This window comes from Teleopsis dalmanni, chromosome X (assembly GCF_002237135.1).
Source record: "Teleopsis dalmanni isolate 2A chromosome X, ASM223713v2, whole genome shotgun sequence".
In the NCBI taxonomy this organism is placed as follows: Eukaryota; Metazoa; Arthropoda; class Insecta; order Diptera; family Diopsidae; genus Teleopsis; species Teleopsis dalmanni.
The window spans coordinates 101,194,042-101,208,506 of NC_051848.1; the positions used below are offsets into that span (position 1 = coordinate 101,194,042).

General features: G+C 33.1%; 4 protein-coding genes across 4 annotated transcripts; all 4 read left to right on the top strand.

Moving 5' to 3' along the window:
• The first annotated feature begins 2,305 nt into the window (after nt 1–2,305).
• LOC119662566 lies at nt 2,306–3,669 on the top strand. The gene is made up of 2 exons (XM_038072207.1): nt 2,306–2,787; nt 2,878–3,669. The coding sequence occupies exons 1-2, from the start codon at nt 2,511–2,513 to the stop codon at nt 3,156–3,158; spliced, it is 558 nt and encodes a 185-aa protein (XP_037928135.1). The 5' UTR covers nt 2,306–2,510; the 3' UTR covers nt 3,159–3,669.
• A 1,393-nt stretch (nt 3,670–5,062) lies between these two features.
• Nucleotides 5,063–6,426, top strand: LOC119662548. The gene is made up of 2 exons (XM_038072188.1): nt 5,063–5,544; nt 5,635–6,426. Exons 1-2 carry the CDS (start codon nt 5,268–5,270, stop codon nt 5,913–5,915), a joined length of 558 nt encoding a protein of 185 aa, XP_037928116.1. The 5' UTR covers nt 5,063–5,267; the 3' UTR covers nt 5,916–6,426.
• A 1,391-nt stretch (nt 6,427–7,817) lies between these two features.
• LOC119662486 lies at nt 7,818–9,178 on the top strand. Its single transcript, XM_038072116.1, has 2 exons — nt 7,818–8,300; nt 8,391–9,178. Exons 1-2 carry the CDS (start codon nt 8,024–8,026, stop codon nt 8,567–8,569), a joined length of 456 nt encoding a protein of 151 aa, XP_037928044.1. The 5' UTR covers nt 7,818–8,023; the 3' UTR covers nt 8,570–9,178.
• A 3,839-nt stretch (nt 9,179–13,017) lies between these two features.
• Nucleotides 13,018–14,360, top strand: LOC119689510. Its single transcript, XM_038104342.1, has 2 exons — nt 13,018–13,478; nt 13,569–14,360. Exons 1-2 carry the CDS (start codon nt 13,202–13,204, stop codon nt 13,847–13,849), a joined length of 558 nt encoding a protein of 185 aa, XP_037960270.1. The 5' UTR covers nt 13,018–13,201; the 3' UTR covers nt 13,850–14,360.
• Nucleotides 14,361–14,465: the final 105 nt, after the last annotated feature.

The window sequence follows — 14,465 nt, forward strand, 5'->3', positions numbered from 1 at the left end:
ATCTGTTAGCATTAAAACCTGGCAAGGTTACACACATGCGTGCCCATTTCAGTTCCATTAACAACAGTAAGTTTCCAATAAAAGAATATAAATGTTTATAAAGCATATCATCTTAATAATTCAAATCAAAGTAATATATAAAACTTTTTCATTCAGGTGAAATCACTTTTCCTCGAGAATTTGATTTCAAGGAGACGCGAAATAAAATAAAAAGTTTGTTGCACAGTCACTCTGATGAAAGACTTCCAAGAAATGGTATGGTACAACAGTTGGTTCGAAATCTGGAATGCATATTGGACTCCAGTATTAAGAAGGATAACCCACCATGACATGTGCATTAACCGATCACATGCATGCGATAATGATCAACGAAACTACGGATGATCTTGAAATAAGCAAGTATCACTGTTTATGCAGGGTAGAATGTGAGGACCAGTTTGTGTCAAGAAAAAGACAATTTATTTTAACAAATACGTTTAACATCAACACGAGAAGTCCCAAGACTAATAAAACTAAGATATGAAGTCTCTGGAGAAGTCGTGACACAGATACGACAACACTCGATGTTGTTTACTAATAACAATGAACTTATCGGAACTCGTCACGTCCTTGTCTTATTTTGTACAAACCCGTGAATATTTTGAACATAAAATATATCACATGCCACATAAATATTAACAATCCGTTTAGATCCAAGACTAGAAATTCCAAGGCTAATAAAACTAAGATATAACGTCTCTGGTTATAACTATTACACTAGTAAATATCTAATACTATAAATACGAAGAGGTCGTACTACACAGATCGAAAACACTCAGTGGTAATTTATTGATAACAATGAACTTATCGGAACTCTCACGTCCTAGTCTTTTTTACTAACCCGCGAATATTTTAAACCTGAAATACATTACAAGCCAGCTAAAATATTTGTTTTAATTATGAAATTTGGTTTTCACTACTTCTATTTCTCATATAAAGCATATTTTATTGGGAAAAAATTAGGGTATAGCGATCCATTTAGACGGGAATGCTTTCAATATATTTCAATATAATACCATATATTGGTAAATTTTAGTAACGAAACTTTTTCGGTTCTCTGTGAGAGCAATTTTGGGAACAACTTCTATCTGAATACTCGAAAATATAAAGATTGAATAGTTATACCTTCATCGAGTACTGATCATCATACCGGCATCAAGTTAAGAAATGATTGGCAATTACACGACATTCTGAATGTAAACTAAACCAAATCTATATTTAAAAATAATAATATATTTCTGTAAGAACTATATGTTGAATCAAATATATTAAGTACGATTTAATAACTTTTCCCTTATTAAATATGTGCAAATATTTCGTGAATCTCTCATATGAGCAGAAAAAAAATCGCTTTCTTATCAAATAGTCCATTATTTAATTAATCTACGCACCAATGTTATATTAATTTTATTTTAATTTAAATTTCAAATAGCTGAACACTTTTTTGACGCAGTATCTGCTCCTAAATGTCAAATTTAAATTATGATTCCAACAGCTGATATTTGTTTACATTTTTGATTTTATTTTGACATTTCAATAAATTTCAGCATTATACACATCGCCGGATAAATTTAGCGAAGATATTGTGTTGGCAGAATCACACGATGGACAATTCTCTTAAAATAAAAATCGCTTATTTAAGAATTTTATCGAAGAGAATGGAGTTTTAGCAATAGTCATTAGTGGAATCGGCCTGCTGATCAACAGCAGGTCTTTCACTTGGTCTAGTAAATATATTTCGCAGCAAAGCGAACAAAAATCGAACAAGTGACATCTCGCGTATATTTATCAAGGACTCACATCGTGTATTTAGCTTTGTTATATCAAGAACATTAAATACAAGAGGACTTCTCAACTCAAGCGATTTTATTTCTACACACACTAGGCCATTCTACACATACGCAGAGATTTTGCATTGGCTGTGCAGAAATTGTTTTTGATTTCTCTTTCCGGTAAGTTTAATTCGTAAGAATATTAGCTGTATAAAATGTATAGTAGCTGATGTATAAAATACGAAACAAATGATGGGTCGAACTGCACCAAACTCTATATGTGACTAACTAATTTCCATTACTTCACTTTGGATTATGGGAGTTTAAATCGAAGCCTCCATTGAATTACGGCCACATAATAAAACAGAAATCGAAGTACGAGAAATACGGTAATGTAGTAAAATTTTATTTTTTATAAAAAAAGATTTAACAAATTTTTGCTGTCAAAAAATATAACTCAGTATTCAGCTTTCAGTTAAATGTCAGAAACATTTTTGTTTACTTGTGAATTAAGTTTTTACTGAAATCATAATATATTTTTTCGACTCTACACAACTTCAAAATTCAGCTGGTCTATGTAATGTACTAAAAATCTTATGTTATTGAAAAATTTGGGATTTCGCACAAAAATTAAAAACGGAAGTCCCCAAAATCTACAGTCATTTTTAAAATTTTAATATTCAAAACAAACGTACGGAAATGAGTCTTCACGTCACCTATGACGATAACGAAATTAATGAATCTGCAGAGAATCAAAATCTACCGTTTTTTGTAGGCAGAAATATTGGCGGAAAACAGTCCTTTGATTGCCCCTCAACTAATGGCCACGTTATAAAAACAAGACAAAAGTTTGTCAATTTGGAAAAAATGGCGGCAAATTCAAATCCAGTGGTCCATTCAGTTAAACCTGATCTGTTAGCATTAAAACCTGGCAAGGTTACACACATGCGTGCCCATTTCAGTTCCATTAACAACAGTAAGTTTCCAATAAAAGAATATAAATGTTTATAAAGCATATCATCTTAATAATTCAAATCAAAGTAATATATAAAACTTTTTCATTCAGGTGAAATCACTTTTCCTCGAGAATTTGATTTCAAGGAGACGCGAAATAAAATAAAAAGTTTGTTGCACAGTCACTCTGATGAAAGCCTTCCAAGAAATGGTATGGTACAACAGTTGGTTCGAAATCTGGAATGCAATATTAGGACTCCAGTATTAGAAGGAAACCCACATGACATGTGCATAAACCGATCACATGCATGCGATAATGAGTCAACCGAAACTACGGATGATCTTGAAATAAGGCAGTATAACTGTTTATGCGAGGGTAAGAAAACTCAGTGAGGACCCAGTTTGTGTCAAGAAAAAGACGAATTTATTTAACAAATACGTTTAACATCAACACTAGAAGTCCCAAGACTAATAAAACTAAGATATGAAGTCTCTGGAGAAGTCGTGACACAGATACGACAACACTCGATGTTGTTTACTAATAACAATGAACTTATCGGAACTCGTCACGTCCTTGTCTTATTTTGTACAAACCCGTGAATATTTTGAACATAAAATATATCACATGCCAACTAAAATATTTAACAAATCCGTTTAGGATCAAGACTAGAAATTCCAAGGCTAATAAAACTAAGATATAACGTCTCTGGTATCAACTATTACACCTAAAGTAAATCATCTACATACTATAAATACGAAGAGGTCGTAACATAACACAGATACGAAAACACTCGGTGGTATTTACTAATAACAATGAACTTATCGGAACTCGTCACGTCCTAGTCTTATTTTGTACTAACCCGCGAATATTTTAAACCTGAAATACATTACACGCCAGCTAAAATATTTGTTTTAATTATGAAATTTGGTTTTCACTACTTCTATTTCTCATATAAAGCATATTTTATTGGGAAAAAATTAGGGTATAGTGATCCATTTAGACGGGAATGCTTTCAATATATTTCAATATAATACCATATATTGGTAAATTTTAGTAACGAAACTTTTTCGGTTCTCTGTGAGAGCAATTTTGGGAACAACTTCTATCTGAATACTCGAAAATATAAAGATTGAATAGTTATACCTTCATCGAGTACTGATCATCATACCGGCATCAAGTTAAGAAATGATTGGCAATTACACGACATTCTGAATGTAAACTAAACCAAATCTATATTTAAAAATAATAATATATTTCTGTAAGAACTATATGTTGAATCAAATATATTAAGTACGATTTAATAACTTTTCCCTTATTAAATATGTGCAAATATTTCGTGAATCTCTCATATGAGCAGAAAAAAAATCGCTTTCTTATCAAATAGTCCATTATTTAATTAATCTACGCACCAATGTTATATTAATTTTATTTTTAATTTAAATTTCAAATAGCTGAACACTTTTTTGACGCAGTATCTGCTCCTAAATGTCAAATTTAAATTATGATTCCAACAGCTGATATTTGTTTACATTTTTGATTTTATTTTGACATTTCAATAAATTTCAGCATTATAGACATCGCCGGATAAATTTAGCGAAGATATTGTGTTGGCAGAATCACACGATGGACAATTCTCTTAAAATAAAAATTGCTTATTTAAGAATTTTATCGAAGAGAATGGAGTTTTAGCAATAGTCATTAGTGGAATCGGCCTGCTGATCAACAGCAGGTCTTTCACTTGGTCTAGTAAATATATTTCGCAGCAAAGCGAACAAAAATCGAACAAGTGACATCTCGCGTATATTTATCAAGGACTCATATCGTGTATTTAGCTTTGTTATATCAAGAACATTAAATACAAGAGGACTTCTCAACTCAAGCGATTTTATTTCTACACACACTAGGCCATTCTACACATACGCAGAGATTTTGCATTGGCTGTGCAGAAATTGTTTTTGATTTCTCTTTCCGGTAAGTTTAATTCGTAAGAATATTAGCTGTATAAAATGTATAGTAGCTGATGTATAAAATACGAAACAAATGATGGGTCGAACTGCACCAAACTCTATATGTGACTAACTAATTTCCATTACTTCACTTTGGATTATGGGAGTTTTATGGGAGTTTAAATCGAAGCCTCCATTGAATTACGGCCACATAATAAAACAGAAATCGAAGTACGAGAAATACGGTAATGTAGTAAAATTTTATTTTTTATAAAAAAAGATTTAACAAATTTTTGCTGTCAAAAAATATAACTCAGTATTCAGCTTTCAGTTAAATGTCAGAAACATTTTTGTTTACTTGTGAATTAAGTTTTTACTGAAATCATAATATATTTTTTCGACTCTACACAACTTCAAAATTCAGCTGGTCTATGTAATGTACTAAAAATCTTATGTTATTGAAAAATTTGGGATTTCGCACAAAAATTAAAAACGGAAGTCCCCAAAATCTACAGTCATTTTTAAAATTTTAATATTCAAAACAAACGTACGGAAATGAGTCTTCACGTCACCTATGACGATAACGAAATTAATGAATCTGCAGAGAATCAAAATCTACCGTTTTTTGTAGGCAGAAATATTGGCGGAAAACAGTCCTTTGATTGCCCCTCAACTAATGGCCACGTTATAAAAACAAGACAAAAGTTTGTCAATTTGGAAAAAATGGCGGCAAATTCAAATCCAGTGGTCCATTCAGTTAAACCTGATCTGTTAGCATTAAAACCTGGCAAGGTTACACACATGCGTGCCCATTTCAGTTCCATTAACAACAGTAAGTTTCCAATAAAAGAATATAAATGTTTATAAAGCATATCATCTTAATAATTCAAATCAAAGTAATATATAAAACTTTTTCATTCAGGTGAAATCACTTTTCCTCGAGAATTTGATTTCAAGGAGACGCGAAATAAAATAAAAAGTTTGTTGCACAGTCACTCTGATGAAAGCCTTCCAAGAAATGGTATGGTACAACAGTTGGTTCGAAATCTGGAATGCAATATTAGGACTCCAGTATTAGAAGGAAACCCACATGACATGTGCATAAACCGATCACATGCATGCGATAATGAGTCAACCGAAACTACGGATGATCTTGAAATAAGGCAGTATAACTGTTTATGCGAGGGTAAGAAAACTCAGTGAGGACCCAGTTTGTGTCAAGAAAAAGACGAATTTATTTAACAAATACGTTTAACATCAACACTAGAAGTCCCAAGACTAATAAAACTAAGATATGAAGTCTCTGGAGAAGTCGTGACACAGATACGACAACACTCGATGTTGTTTACTAATAACAATGAACTTATCGGAACTCGTCACGTCCTTGTCTTATTTTGTACAAACCCATGAATATTTTGAACATAAAATATATCACATGCCAACTAAAATATTTAACAAATCCGTTTAGGATCAAGACTAGAAATTCCAAGGCTAATAAAACTAAGATATAACGTCTCTGGTATCAACTATTACACCTAAAGTAAATCATCTACATACTATAAATACGAAGAGGTCGTAACATAACACAGATACGAAAACACTCGGTGGTATTTACTAATAACAATGAACTTATCGGAACTCGTCACGTCCTAGTCTTATTTTGTACTAACCCGCGAATATTTTAAACCTGAAATACATTACACGCCAGCTAAAATATTTGTTTTAATTATGAAATTTGGTTTTCACTACTTCTATTTCTCATATAAAGCATATTTTATTGGGAAAAAATTAGGGTATAGCGATCCATTTAGACGGGAATGCTTTCAATATATTTCAATATAATACCATATATTGGTAAATTTTAGTAACGAAACTTTTTCGGTTCTCTGTGAGAGCAATTTTGGGAACAACTTCTATCTGAATACTCGAAAATATAAAGATTGAATAGTTATACCTTCATCGAGTACTGATCATCATACCGGCATCAAGTTAAGAAATGATTGGCAATTACACGACATTCTGAATGTAAACTAAACCAAATCTATATTTAAAAATAATAATATATTTCTGTAAGAACTATATGTTGAATCAAATATATTAAGTACGATTTAATAACTTTTCCCTTATTAAATATGTGCAAATATTTCGTGAATCTCTCATATGAGCAGAAAAAAAATCGCTTTCTTATCAAATAGTCCATTATTTAATTAATCTACGCACCAATGTTATATTAATTTTATTTTAATTTAAATTTCAAATAGCTGAACACTTTTTTGACGCAGTATCTGCTCCTAAATGTCAAATTTAAATTATGATTCCAACAGCTGATATTTGTTTACATTTTTGATTTTATTTTGACATTTCAATAAATTTCAGCATTATACACATCGCCGGATAAATTTAGCGAAGATATTGTGTTGGCAGAATCACACGATGGACAATTCTCTTAAAATAAAAATCGCTTATTTAAGAATTTTATCGAAGAGAATGGAGTTTTAGCAATAGTCATTAGTGGAATCGGCCTGCTGATCAACAGCAGGTCTTTCACTTGGTCTAGTAAATATATTTCGCAGCAAAGCGAACAAAAATCGAACAAGTGACATCTCGCGTATATTTATCAAGGACTCACATCGTGTATTTAGCTTTGTTATATCAAGAACATTAAATACAAGAGGACTTCTCAACTCAAGCGATTTTATTTCTACACACACTAGGCCATTCTACACATACGCAGAGATTTTGCATTGGCTGTGCAGAAATTGTTTTTGATTTCTCTTTCCGGTAAGTTTAATTCGTAAGAATATTAGCTGTATAAAATGTATAGTAGCTGATGTATAAAATACGAAACAAATGATGGGTCGAACTGCACCAAACTCTATATGTGACTAACTAATTTCCATTACTTCACTTTGGATTATGGGAGTTTTATGGGAGTTTAAATCGAAGCCTCCATTGAATTACGGCCACATAATAAAACAGAAATCGAAGTACGAGAAATACGGTAATGTAGTAAAATTTTATTTTTTATAAAAAAAGATTTAACAAATTTTTGCTGTCAAAAAATATAACTCAGTATTCAGCTTTCAGTTAAATGTCAGAAACATTTTTGTTTACTTGTGAATTAAGTTTTTACTGAAATCATAATATATTTTTTCGACTCTACACAACTTCAAAATTCAGCTGGTCTATGTAATGTACTAAAAATCTTATGTTATTGAAAAATTTGGGATTTCGCACAAAAATTAAAAACGGAAGTCCCCAAAATCTACAGTCATTTTTAAAATTTTAATATTCAAAACAAACGTACGGAAATGAGTCTTCACGTCACCTATGACGATAACGAAATTAATGAATCTGCAGAGAATCAAAATCTACCGTTTTTTGTAGGCAGAAATATTGGCGGAAAACAGTCCTTTGATTGCCCCTCAACTAATGGCCACGTTATAAAAACAAGACAAAAGTTTGTCAATTTGGAAAAAATGGCGGCAAATTCAAATCCAGTGGTCCATTCAGTTAAACCTGATCTGTTAGCATTAAAACCTGGCAAGGTTACACACATGCGTGCCCATTTCAGTTCCATTAACAACAGTAAGTTTCCAATAAAAGAATATAAATGTTTATAAAGCATATCATCTTAATAATTCAAATCAAAGTAATATATAAAACTTTTTCATTCAGGTGAAATCACTTTTCCTCGAGAATTTGATTTCAAGGAGACGCGAAATAAAATAAAAAGTTTGTTGCACAGTCACTCTGATGAAAGCCTTCCAAGAAATGGTATGGTACAACAGTTGGTTCGAAATCTGGAATGCAATATTAGGACTCCAGTATTAGAAGGAAACATGACATGTGCATAAACCGATCACATGCATGCGATAATGAGTCAACCGAAACTACGGATGATCTTGAAATAAGGCAGTATAACTGTTTATGCGAGGGTAAGAAAACTCAGTGAGGACCCAGTTTGTGTCAAGAAAAAGACGAATTTATTTAACAAATACGTTTAACATCAACACTAGAAGTCCCAAGACTAATAAAACTAAGATATGAAGTCTCTGGAGAAGTCGTGACACAGATACGACAACACTCGATGTTGTTTACTAATAACAATGAACTTATCGGAACTCGTCACGTCCTTGTCTTATTTTGTACAAACCCGTGAATATTTTGAACATAAAATATATCACATGCCAACTAAAATATTTAACAAATCCGTTTAGGATCAAGACTAGAAATTCCAAGGCTAATAAAACTAAGATATAACGTCTCTGGTATCAACTATTACACCTAAAGTAAATCATCTACATACTATAAATACGAAGAGGTCGTAACATAACACAGATACGAAAACACTCGGTGGTATTTACTAATAACAATGAACTTATCGGAACTCGTCACGTCCTAGTCTTATTTTGTACTAACCCGCGAATATTTTAAACCTGAAATACATTACACGCCAGCTAAAATATTTGTTTTAATTATGAAATTTGGTTTTCACTACTTCTATTTCTCATATAAAGCATATTTTATTGGGAAAAAATTAGGGTATAGCGATCCATTTAGACGGGAATGCTTTCAATATATTTCAATATAATACCATATATTGGTAAATTTTAGTAACGAAACTTTTTCGGTTCTCTGTGAGAGCAATTTTGGGAACAACTTCTATCTGAATACTCGAAAATATAAAGATTGAATAGTTATACCTTCATCGAGTACTGATCATCATACCGGCATCAAGTTAAGAAATGATTGGCAATTACACGACATTCTGAATGTAAACTAAACCAAATCTATATTTAAAAATAATAATATATTTCTGTAAGAACTATATGTTGAATCAAATATATTAAGTACGATTTAATAACTTTTCCCTTATTAAATATGTGCAAATATTTCGTGAATCTCTCATATGAGCAGAAAAAAAATCGCTTTCTTATCAAATAGTCCATTATTTAATTAATCTACGCACCAATGTTATATTAATTTTATTTTAATTTAAATTTCAAATAGCTGAACACTTTTTTGACGCAGTATCTGCTCCTAAATGTCAAATTTAAATTATGATTCCAACAGCTGATATTTGTTTACATTTTTGATTTTATTTTGACATTTCAATAAATTTCAGCATTATACACATCGCCGGATAAATTTAGCGAAGATATTGTGTTGGCAGAATCACACGATGGACAATTCTCTTAAAATAAAAATCGCTTATTTAAGAATTTTATCGAAGAGAATGGAGTTTTAGCAATAGTCATTAGTGGAATCGGCCTGCTGATCAACAGCAGGTCTTTCACTTGGTCTAGTAAATATATTTCGCAGCAAAGCGAACAAAAATCGAACAAGTGACATCTCGCGTATATTTATCAAGGACTCACATCGTGTATTTAGCTTTGTTATATCAAGAACATTAAATACAAGAGGACTTCTCAACTCAAGCGATTTTATTTCTACACACACTAGGCCATTCTACACATACGCAGAGATTTTGCATTGGCTGTGCAGAAATTGTTTTTGATTTCTCTTTCCGGTAAGTTTAATTCGTAAGAATATTAGCTGTATAAAATGTATAGTAGCTGATGTATAAAATACGAAACAAATGATGGGTCGAACTGCACCAAACTCTATATGTGACTAACTAATTTCCATTACTTCACTTTGGATTATGGGAGTTTTATGGGAGTTTAAATCGAAGCCTCCATTGAATTACGGCCACATAATAAAACAGAAATCGAAGTACGAGAAATACGGTAATGTAGTAAAATTTTATTTTTTATAAAAAAAGATTTAACAAATTTTTGCTGTCAAAAAATATAACTCAGTATTCAGCTTTCAGTTAAATGTCAGAAACATTTTTGTTTACTTGTGAATTATCCTCAACAACGAGACACCTACTTTCTTAGCGGGCGATTTAAATGCATATCATAGCAGCTGGGGTGACAGAACTTCAAACAGAGCTGGCAGGGATATTGATGGGCTCGCCACTGAACACTTATGGCAGATTCATGCGCCAGGTGAACCGACACATTATGGCAGAATCACAGTCCACGTCATTGACTTCGGAATTTCAAATAACTTAGAATCGAATGTGCACGTAGAGGTCCTTGATGAACTGGACTCGGATCACAAACCAGTTCTTTTTATTCTTGAAAATTGTCCAGCAATCAACATGAATCTCACGTACATAACCACTAACTGGGACTCATTTAAGAATCAGGTTGATATTTCAAATATAAATAATTGGCGAGTAACTTCTGAGGATCTTGATGACTGTATCCAAAAACTCACTCTCAAGATTAAGGAGGCATTGGATAATAGCTCCACCACCAGGACCAGAAAACCAAGTAACTACTTTTATCTGCCGCATTACATCAAACAAATCATTAGACAAAGGAATGCGATTCGAAAATTTGCTCAAATAACTGGAGATCCTATGAGAAGAAGAGAAGCCAATCGTCTCTCTAATGTAATCAGGAAAAAAATTGGCAAGTATAATAATGATAAATGGTGCGAATTTCTTTCAGGAATTGATACAGGTAATAAAACCTTCTGGGCTTTGAACAAGTATTTTAGGCTTAAACGTAAACCGGTAGTGCCGCCTATTTATGTAGCTACCGGCATGGCTTTCTCAGACATAGCCAAAGCTGAGGCCTTTGCAGATTCTTTGGAGCTGCAATTTCAGCCCAATACTGATAGTGACTATAATTCTCTGGTAGAAGAAAATATTGCCGAAGAGGCTGCTAATCTTAGGAACCTGATGTCAGATGAAAGCATCTCACAGTGTTCCAGAGATGAGATTAAATGTATTATTTCGAGTCTAAAGACCAGATCGGCACCCGGATATGATAATATCAGTAACAAATGCCTACGTAATCTTCCAGAAGATGCAATCCAATGCATTGTTAACATCATCAATTGCATGCTTAGGCTTGGCGAATTTCCAAAGGCCTGGAAGTTGGCCTCAGTCGTAGTGTTTCCTAAACCGGACAAGAATCCTTCATTTCCGCAGAACTGGCGTCCTATCAGTCTGCTCCCAACTATGGGGAAATTGGCAGAACGAGTAATCCTGACTAGGCTTAAAACAGCGGTAAATGCCCTAAATATACTTCCTGACGAACAATTCGGGTTTAGGGATAATCTCTCCACGGAATTACAACTAGCCAGAACTGCGCAGCTGATACAAACCGCTCTAAGTAAACGGGAGTCAACCGGGATGATTATATTTGACATAGCCAAAGCTTTTGACAAGGTCTGGCATGATGGTCTAATAGTCAAATTAGCCCGTTTTGGGATCCCTAGTGGTTTGACTAAAATCATTGGTAGCTTCCTGCAAGAAAGGTCCTTCCGTACTAAAATTAATAGCACTCTTTCGTCCGCCCGATCAATTGTAGCAGGTGTACCTCAAGGGTCGCCTTTGTCTCCCACATTGTTTAATGTATACACGGCAGATATCCCCACCTTAAGTCCCACATCAATGGCGCTTTACGCAGACGACACATGCTTGATCTACTCGGATCGGGATGCCTTAAATGTAAGCAACACGTTACAGGGAAATATAGACCTTATGGTGGAATACTTCCAAAAATGGAAGATTAAAATTAATAATGACAAAACCAAGGCTATATTTATAACTCGAAAAAGAAGACAGCATCCTCCAAGAGTGAGCGTTTGCGACACGGAGATACGGTGGGAGGATAACATAAAATATCTGGGGGTCACTTTTGACAAACGGTTCAATTGGCTTAAAAATTTGAAATACAAACGGAATAGCTGCTCTAAGATTCTACATTTATTAAAGCCGCTATTTAATAATTATCACTTCAACTTTAAAAACAGAAAGTTACTTTATACGCAAGTAATTAGACCTGCACTTCTGTACGGATGTGTTACATATAGCAAAGCCTCAAATACCACCTTAAAGCAATTACAGATAGCTCAAAACCTGGCCTTAAGAAAACTGTTTAAGATTCCATGGTACATTAGATCAACGGACATACATAGAGATCTTAGGATTGACTCAGTGAAAAAATATATCAGAGACAGAGCTTTAAAATTATTCACTAAAGTTGATACGCTACTTAACCCCGCCATAACAATCCTCAAGTCCACTTCTGGACTCTCAGGAAGATATGCTGATTTAAGGTCCGTCATCAACTAAAAGACAAATAAATGATATGATTTTTTAGCCTAGTTAAAGCCTAGTGTGGGGTAGTGATTAACTCCCCAGTCATTATAGAGTAAAAGTGCGTAATAGTACTAACTCAAGAAGAAGAAGAAGAAGAAGAAGAAAAGTGAATTAAGTTTTTACTGAAATCATAATATATTTTTTCGACTCTACACAACTTCAAAATTCAGCTGGTCTATGTAATGTACTAAAAATCTTATGTTATTGAAAAATTTGGGATTTCGCACAAAAATTAAAAACGGAAGTCCCCAAAATCTACAGTCATTTTTAAAATTTTAATATTCAAAACAAACGAACGGAAATGAGTCTTCACGTCACCTATGACGATAACGAAATTAATGAATCTGCAGAGAATCAAAATCTACCGTTTTTTGTAGGCAGAAATATTGGCGGAAAACAGTCCTTTGATTGCCCCTCAACTAATGGCCACGTTATAAAAACAAGACAAAAGTTTGTCAATTTGGAAAAAATGGCGGCAAATTCAAATCCAGTGGTCCATTCAGTTAAACCTGATCTGTTAGCATTAAAACCTGGCAAGGTTACACACATGCGTGCCCATTTCAGTTCCATTAACAACAGTAAGTTTCCAATAAAAGAATATAAATGTTTATAAAGCATATCATCTTAATAATTCAAATCAAAGTAATATATAAAACTTTTTCATTCAGGTGAAATCACTTTTCCTCGAGAATTTGATTTCAAGGAGACGCGAAATAAAATAAAAAGTTTGTTGCACAGTCACTCTGATGAAAGCCTTCCAAGAAATGGTATGGTACAACAGTTGGTTCGAAATCTGGAATGCAATATTAGGACTCCAGTATTAGAAGGAAACCCACATGACATGTGCATAAACCGATCACATGCATGCGATAATGAGTCAACCGAAACTACGGATGATCTTGAAATAAGGCAGTATAACTGTTTATGCGAGGGTAAGAAAACTCAGTGAGGACCCAGTTTGTGTCAAGAAAAAGACGAATTTATTTAACAAATACGTTTAACATCAACACTAGAAGTCCCAAGACTAATAAAACTAAGATATGAAGTCTCTGGAGAAGTCGTGACACAGATACGACAACACTCGATGTTGTTTACTAATAACAATGAACTTATCGGAACTCGTCACGTCCTTGTCTTATTTTGTACAAACCCGTGAATATTTTGAACATAAAATATATCACATGCCAACTAAAATATTTAACAAATCCGTTTAGGATCAAGATTAGAAATTCCAAGGCTAATAAAACTAAGATATAACGTCTCTGGTATCAACTATTACACCTAAAGTAAATCATCTACATACTATAAATACGAAGAGGTCGTAACATAACACAGATACGAAAACACTCGGTGGTATTTACTAATAACAATGAACTTATCGGAACTCGTCACGTCCTAGTCTTATTTTGTACTAACCCGCGAATATTTTAAACCTGAAATACATTACACGCCAGCTAAAATATTTGTTTTAATTATGAAATTTGGTTTTCACTACTTCTATTTCTCATATAAAGCATATTTTATTGGGAAAAAATTAGGGTATAGCGATCCATTTAGACGGGAAT